This window comes from Ammospiza nelsoni, chromosome 2, assembly GCF_027579445.1.
Source record: "Ammospiza nelsoni isolate bAmmNel1 chromosome 2, bAmmNel1.pri, whole genome shotgun sequence".
In the NCBI taxonomy this organism is placed as follows: domain Eukaryota; kingdom Metazoa; phylum Chordata; class Aves; order Passeriformes; family Passerellidae; genus Ammospiza; species Ammospiza nelsoni.
In genome coordinates, this window is record NC_080634.1 from 28,880,147 (window position 1) to 28,888,014 (window position 7,868).

At 47.4% G+C, this 7,868-nt stretch overlaps 1 protein-coding gene across 1 annotated transcript; it reads left to right on the forward strand.

Moving 5' to 3' along the window:
* The first annotated feature begins 2,288 nt into the window (after window positions 1-2,288).
* NDUFB4 (NADH:ubiquinone oxidoreductase subunit B4) lies at window positions 2,289-4,613 on the forward strand. The gene is made up of 3 exons (XM_059465822.1): window positions 2,289-2,518; window positions 2,760-2,906; window positions 4,449-4,613. The coding sequence occupies exons 1-3, from the start codon at window positions 2,318-2,320 to the stop codon at window positions 4,512-4,514; spliced, it is 414 nt and encodes a 137-aa protein (XP_059321805.1). The 5' UTR covers window positions 2,289-2,317; the 3' UTR covers window positions 4,515-4,613.
* The last annotated feature ends 3,255 nt before the right edge of the window (window positions 4,614-7,868 follow it).

Sequence of the window (7,868 nt, forward strand, 5' to 3'; positions counted from 1 at the left end):
CCACATCTTTTGAATATCTATGGAGAAGGTCCACTACTTCCTGGAGCAGCCTGTTCCAGTGCTGGATAATCCTTTTGGTGAAAAAATTTTTCTTAACCCAATCTAAACCTCCCCTGGCACAACCTGAGGCCATTTTCCCTTGTCCAGTCACTTGCTGCATGGGACCAGAGACCAACTCCACGTCTGGCCACAACCTCCTTTCACACAGTTATTGAGAGCAATAAGGTCTCTCTCCCCTGAGCCTCCTTTTCTCCAGGCTAAACAACCCCAGCTGCTCCACACAGGACTTGTGCTCCAGACCCTTCCCCAGCTCTGTTGCCCTTCTCTGGGCACTCTCCAGCACCTCAATGTCCTTCTTGTACAGAGGGCACAGCACTCGAGGTGTGGCCTCACCAGTGCCGAGCACAGGGGGACAATCCCTGCCCTGCTCCTGCTGGCCACACCATTGCTGATCTAGGCCAGGATGCCATTGGCCTTCACACTGGCCAAAAGCAGTGCAAGGTCAAACCCCTGTTTTCTTTGCCCAGTGTTCACCAAGCAGAGGGTGAATCCTGAACATGTCAGTAGTGTCTGTCAAGGGGGTGAGTCACCTCTTGAGAATCCTGGAGGTTACCTGGCAGCTTGTCCAGTCAGCTCAGCCTTGGTTAAAGAATCAAAGGGACAATTTGAAGCTGAAAGCCAGAAACGGTGAGATTTGCAAGTACCAGTCTGCCTGCAACATATGTCTTGTGCAACATGGAATACTGTTCCAATGTTGGGATTTTTTATTCAGTTCAAAAATTAATTAATGTTCAAGTATAGCTACAACAAAGCTCTCTGTAGCACCGAGAGTGTAAATTAATTGCCATCCTTCCTTGTGAGGGGAGGTGGAGGGACAGGTACTGATCTCTTCTCTCTGGTGAACAATGACAGGACCTGAGGGAATGGCCTAAAGTCGACCACAGGGAGGTTTAGGTTGGATATTAGGAAAAGGTTCTTCCCCCAGAGGGTGGCTGGGCACTGGAACAGGCTCCCCAGGGAAGTGGTCACAGCACCCAGCCTGACAGAGTTCAAGAAGTGTTTGGACAATGCCCTCAGGCACAGGGTGTGACTCTTGGGGATGAATCTGTGCAGGGCTAAGTTGGACTCGATCCTTGTGGGTCACTTCCAACACAGAATATTCTGTGATTCCATGATCCTGTAATTTTAAGAGATTTATTTTCAGCAGTTTGACATACATTGACTACACTTTCTAAAACATAGAAATACTGTTCAAAAGGGCAGTAAACATCCCCACAGCAATGGCACCCCCTTGTCCCAGCAGACTCAAAGAGGTCAACACTCCTGACCTGTGACCCATCCTGAAGGCCATTTTAATTGCAGGGGACAGGAAAAATTTACCTGCTGGGACTGTTGTTATTGTGAGAATAAAACCTTCCCCTGACATGCCCTGAGCCACAGCAGGTGAGGCCAGGTAAGGCCAAGACAGGCTGGAGAAGTGGGTACCTGGGAATCTCATGAGTTTTAAGCCCAAGTGCAAAGTGCTGCACATGCGTCAGAGCAGCTCTGGTATCAACACAGGATGGGGGATGAACAGATCGAGAGCAGCTGTGACCAGGGGTGCTGCTGGGTGAGAGGCTGGACATGCTCTGGCCACGGGCACTCACAGCCCAGAAGGCCAAACGTGTCCCGGGCTGCATCCTAAGGACAAGGGAGGGGATTCTGTCCCTGTGCTCTGCAAAATCCTGCCTGGAACACTGCATCCAGCTCTGGGGCCCAGCACAGGAAGGAGGAAGGACATGGACCTGTTGGAGTGAGTCCAGCGGAGGCCAACAAGATGATCAGAGGGATGGAGCACCTCTCCCACGAGGAAAGGCTGAGAGAACTGGGCTTGTTCAGCCTGGGAAAGAGAAGGCTTTGAGGTGGCCTAAGTGTGGTCTTCCAGTACCTGGAAGGGAGCTCACAGTAAAGATGGGGAAAGATTATTTGCAAGAGAATGTAGTGACAGGAGGTGAGGGAACGGGTTCAAATCGAAATAGTAGGTTTCGGTTAGACATTACAGAAAAAATTCTCTACCCTGAGTGTGGTAAGGCACTGGCACAGGTTCCCCAGAGAAGCTGTGGATGCCCCATCAGGCTGGACAGAGCTCTGTTAACCTGTTTTAGTGGACGTTGTCCCTGCCCATGGCAGCGGTGCTGGAAGAGGATGAACTTTACCATCCCCGCAGCGCAAACCATTCCCGGCTTCGGCTCCGTGAGGCGAGGCGGCCGCTCCCGCAGCGGGCGGGGCGGGGCAGGGCCGGCACCGCCCCCACGGCCGGCACGGCCGGCTCTCCAAGATGGCGTGGGCACCGCCTCCATCGGCGGCCAAGCTCTACAGGCCGAATACCTACGTCTCGCTGCCCGCCGAGCTCGACTCCGCCACCTTCGACACATCGCCGGAGAAGCTCCGCGCCGAGGCCGAGCGCCTGGCGATCCGCTCCCGGCTCAAGCGGCAGTACCTGCTGCAGCTCAACGACCCCAGCCCGCCCGCCGTCATCGTGAGTGGGGACGGAGGGGCCGAGGGGCGGCGGGGGCAGCGCGGGGCTCGCCCGCCTCACCCGGCGGGTCCCGGAGCGGGGCCCGCTCCTCCGGCCGTGCTGGGGCCGGGGCCTGGCGGCGGGACGCTGCCGCCCTCCCCGTGACCTTGGTGCCCTTCCCGCTGTGCCTCGGCCTCAGTGCCCGGGTGGAGGGGCCAGTGCGGAGCCCCGCGGCCTCACCGCTGTTGTCTTTGCACCCCAGGAAAATCCCGCCTTGATCCGCTGGGCCTATGCGAAGTCGCAGAACGTCTACCCGACATTCCGCCCGACACCCAGGACGTCCTTTCTCGGAGCTGTTTATGGCTTAGGCCCCCTCCTCTTCTGGATCTTTGTCTTAAAAGCTGACAGGGTAAGTCGGCAGAGAACGCTGAACGTCAGCGAACACCAGAAACACCAGGTTGTAAAATGTACATCTGCTTGGAGTCTCATTCTGTGGGATCCTCATGCCCCTAAGAATGATTAATACATTGAAGTAGTGAGGGAAGGAAGGCTGTAGCGAGCCTGCGGTCTCAGAGCCTGTTACTGGTTGCAGAGTCTTGTTTTTCTGAGCGCCCTTTATTGTACCTTGGGACTATGGCCAGTCACAGGTTGCCTGATTAGGCTATTTTGCAGTCACAAAGCTCTCTGGAGCACTGAGTGACAATTAATCCTAAATTACTCTTATTTTCAGCAGTTGACATGCATTAACTATGCATTTTGAACTCAAAATACACAGGAAGCTTATGGATGGCAGACCTAGCGATATCTCTGTGCAGTTGCTTGACCATTTCTCTAATTTAGTGAAGCAAAATGGGAGGAATAATTATGCCAATTGCAGTGTCTGATCTCAGCTGGGCACTCTAATAATTTGGAAGGTTTATCTTGCTTCCATTCTAACTCCTAAACTATAAGTGTCAGAATCTAAGCAATAGTAGATCATTATGAAAAAAACTCAGTTATACATAAAAAATGCTAACAGGCAGACAGTGGCTGTTTTTAGTAGAGAATTTGTGGCTGTTGTAAACCACTTTTATTTCCCTCTTTTGCACAGAAGTAACATTTTAGATCGAATAATAAACCATGAAGCACTAACATGAATTAACAGGATATTTGTAGGGAATATTGTTTGCCTGAGTGAATTGGAAATTTGGGTTTTAGGAAACATGCTGAGCATCTTGATATAAGTGTTCTTGAGACTTAAGTATTTTGCCATGCTGAAGTCCAGGATAATTCACTTTCCTTTATTGTGGTTCCTTTAGTGATGTTTGGGGATTCTTCTTGTTTTCCTGGTATTACATAAGGCACGGTAGTCATAGTCTCTTCTCTGAGGAATGTTTGCTGTGTGTCTGGGAAGGCAAGAGGTAAATTACCAGGTTTTAAGTAAATCTGGTTTTATCCAGCAGCAGGAATCTGGCCATTATCTACTGTGCCTGTGTACTGTAATGGCACCTGTCAGAAAGGTACATGACTGCAGAGTGGGGTACAAATGGGTAGGAAGTGAGCCCAGGCACTTTTAGGCAAGTTATTAAGAAGTTTCTCCATAATGAGATCTCTAAGCTGGGTTATTCAGCCAGAAGGAGGAATTAGAAACTCAGGTAAAAATGATGAGACACAACTAGTTTGGTGAAAAATGCCTTACAGGAATTGGTCTCTGCTGGCCTGCGAGAGTACCTAGATGTGAGGCCAATCTGAGCAGGTCTTTAGTGGGTGGAGCTAAGTGCTTTGTTATCTTTTACTCTTATACAGCTTGTGCCCACAGAATCATTTAGGGTGGAAAACACCCTTAAAATCCTATATGGTGCTGCCTTCATGTAGCCTGTGCTGAAATACTAAAATTGCTCTTCTGTTATCCCAGGCTGATTGGAAGTTCCTCTCTGGTAGGATAATGATAAATGTTCTCTCTCTTCCACAGGATCGTAAAGAGAAGCGTATCCAGGAAGGGAAACTCAAGCCATCGCCTATCAGTGTATTCTTCTAAGTCCCTGGAATTGCACTGATGTTCTTGGGAGAGAAATAAAATAAGATGCACTATGTGATGACATTTCTCTGTCACAAGAATAAATCTTAATTGCTTGTGGGTTGTCTTGCATCTTTAAAAATCATGGGAAGTGCACAAATGTAGGATCTTTATGCCTAAACCAGATGGATACAGAGAGAGTGTCTGGAACTCAGCCACTGTACTCTTTTGGTGTACATACAGAGGATCTTTTTAAACCATGGAAGTTGCTGTTGTCCAGGAAGGGTGAAGTTTAAAATTAGTAGCAGGCTAAAATGCTAAGCAAGACCAAAGCAGTTTCCTAAAGGAACTACTGCTTGCCTTCCAGGTGTTTCTTTTTGGTGTCACTTTGGCTGTGTAGTTTGTCCTAACTGGATAATAGGCAAGTTGTATGATACATTTTTAAGAACTTAGGAGTCTGCTTGGCTGCTCTCAATAAGTTGAGTTAATTTTTCTTTTCCCTAATGAACTACAAGCCTAAACCATGTGTTTGTTTATTGCAATAAACTTCTATTTTTTATTAGTACCAGATTTGGAAATAGTGAGCTCAATGTTGCCATGCTGTATGTAACCAGAATTTCCACTAATTCTGTGGTTCCTGTGAATGGGAGACAAAAACTGTAAGATGAGGATTTTTACTTTGACACTGACCATCTTGTAGTACAGGAGAGTACTAGTCCCCCTGTAAGAGGGCTATGTTCAAAGAAAAATCCACCAAGTAAAGCTGGATCTTATGCCTGCAAAGACACCTTTTTTGTTTATTCTTATAAAAACAAAAGCTTTCCCTGCCCAGATCAACTGGTATAGAGAACTCTGGAATTGTTACTGCCAGTGTACTGAGGTATGAGTGCAAAGAAAATATTTTTGATGCATACTTGAATTTTTACATGGCCTGTAGGTGCCATCATGTTCCAAGCAACCCTCATTCTTCAGGGACTGGTTTCTTCCCAGGCACTGAGCTTCATGCCAGAAGCTCAGTCTGATACAGAAGTTGAAAAATTCCCTTTGCCTGCTGGGAAAGCAGCCAATGTGAAGTCAGCAAAACCAGGTCTACTGCATCCTTTCTTTTCCTGCATGATGAAGATGTAAATGTGGGCCATTTGCAGTCACTCTCCAGCAGAGTGAGTTGATGAGCTTTTCCATATAATCACAAAGTGGCTGAGGTTGGAAGGGATGTCTGGAGCTCGTCTGGGTCCTGCCCTCTGCTCCAGTAGGGCCATCCAAAGTGGGGTGTCCAGGACCACATATGTACAGGTGGCTTTTGAGTGTCTCTAGAGATGAAGACTCCATAACTTCCTGAGCAACCTGTGCCCATGCTCAGTCACCCTCACAATAAAATCACTCTCACTGTGTGGGTTCTTTTTGATGGTGGTTTTGTTGCTTGGATTTTTGTTTGTCTGCTTGCTTGTTCGTTTGTTTGCCTGTTTGTGTTTTTTGGTTCTTTTGTGTTTTGTTTTTTTTTGTTTGGTTGTTTTTTCTGTTGTTTTTTGCTTTTTTGTTTTGGGTTTTTTTCTTGTTTTTTTAAAAATTTTTAAAGTGTTTCCTGTTGCAGCTCTTCTTGTGTGGGCCATTGAAACATTCAGGCTGTGTGGAGCTTGGCACTAATGCTTTGTACAGAAACTTGGCTAGTCAGTGCTAGGTTTTGCAATCCCGTATGTGCTTCCAGCAACCCTTTTGCACCAGTTTCTGCAGCTTGTTCTGCTAGTTTAACTAAAGCAAACCTGTATTATTCTCTGCAGAATAGCTCCTAAAAGACTGTCACAAATGATATTACAAGATAAGGCTGTGGACCAGTGAAGAGAGGCATCAGTGCATGGAGAGAGTGGTATTTAGGGAAAGAAATAATTGCTTGTCTGAGCATGCTAAATTAGCTATTCTTGCTGCCACAAACTAATTTGATCTCCCAGGACCCATTTCCTCAGCTAATTGGAACTTGAGTTGCCACACATGTAAATTCTCCCTTGCAGCTGTATTTGTTTCAGGCCAGCCGAGCAAATGCTTCAGGATGGGCTGTGGATGAGCGCAGCGCCTCTGGTCTTTTAGGGCAGCATTGGATTGATGCTCGTGGCACCTGCCACAGCCCTTTCCTTTCCAGCCCTTTCCAGCCCTGAGTCTCTCATCCCTGCAGATTTGAGCATGGTGCTTGGGGAAAGGCTGCCCTACTTTTATCTCTTGTTATTTCCAGAGCTCTCCAAGCTGTTTTCTTGCTAGGAATGACATGCCATGCTGCTGGAGGTGGGGTTGATGTTTGGGGCAGTGGTGCTGAGTGCAGTGAGGAAGGAAAGAGAAGTTTCCCTTCAGATATCTAGGGTGGAGGTAGGAAAGTGAATGTGCCTTGTGGAATTTTACCCTTGACTGATGTGTTAGCACCCATATATGCTTTGGTGATGTGTCTGTACGAGAGAAATCCAAGCCTGTATGTCACTGGATGATAATTAAGGTCCCAAACAGAAAACAAGCTCTTCCCCTCTGCCTGGGAAACATTTAGACCTTATTTATCCCTGGATCAGTCTGATTAAATCAGCTTCTCTGGCAAATTCATTCTCCCAAATGTCCTTTTCTGAATTGGCTATTTTAGACTAAACGTCTCTGTGTAGATTTTATAATACTTTGCTCAAAGCTGATGCCTTTTTTTTTTTCCCAAGGACCTGGTGCAGATCCAAAATTGATGATGGATGTAACTGACTGATAACTGTGTGTTGCAGGTCTACATTTCCTTCTCTTTGGGAAAATTGCTTCTCTGGGAAAGTAAGAAATCAAAATGTGGTGGCACCAAGTTTAGAAACTTCCATGTGGGTATGTGCTAAAGTACAGGCCTGAAGTGTGGGGTGCCTGGCTGTGCTCCTGGTTCCTGCTCTACTTGGGGCTTTGCTTGCTCCCTCCACCCTGTGGAATTCACCAGCTGGGGGTGAGGCTTGCATACTCCAATCAATGTTGGGGTCCCCCATGGTGTCTGCGGTTGAGCTTTTTTCCAGATACCTTCCCAGGAACAAATGCTTGGACTGGCCAGAGAAGCCCTTTCACATTTGCTATGCTGTAGATTAGCACACAACTAGGGAGAGAATGTGTCAAGTGCTGACAAACAAGTCGATACTGCAGGATGGCCAGAGTGTGGAATAGAAACTTTCCCTCACTTAGCAGTGAAGTGCTTTGGGTTCTCCAACCTTCATCATTTGTGGTCTACTTCTCTGACAACCAAGTCTTTCCTTGGCAGCCTTCCGTGGATGAACAGGTTGAAGTGGCTTGCTCTGATAGTGGGCTTAGGCCTGGTAGAGCCTTCAGCTCTGTTTATAATAAAGTTCTTCCCATACAGACAGCATACAATGCTTTGTCACT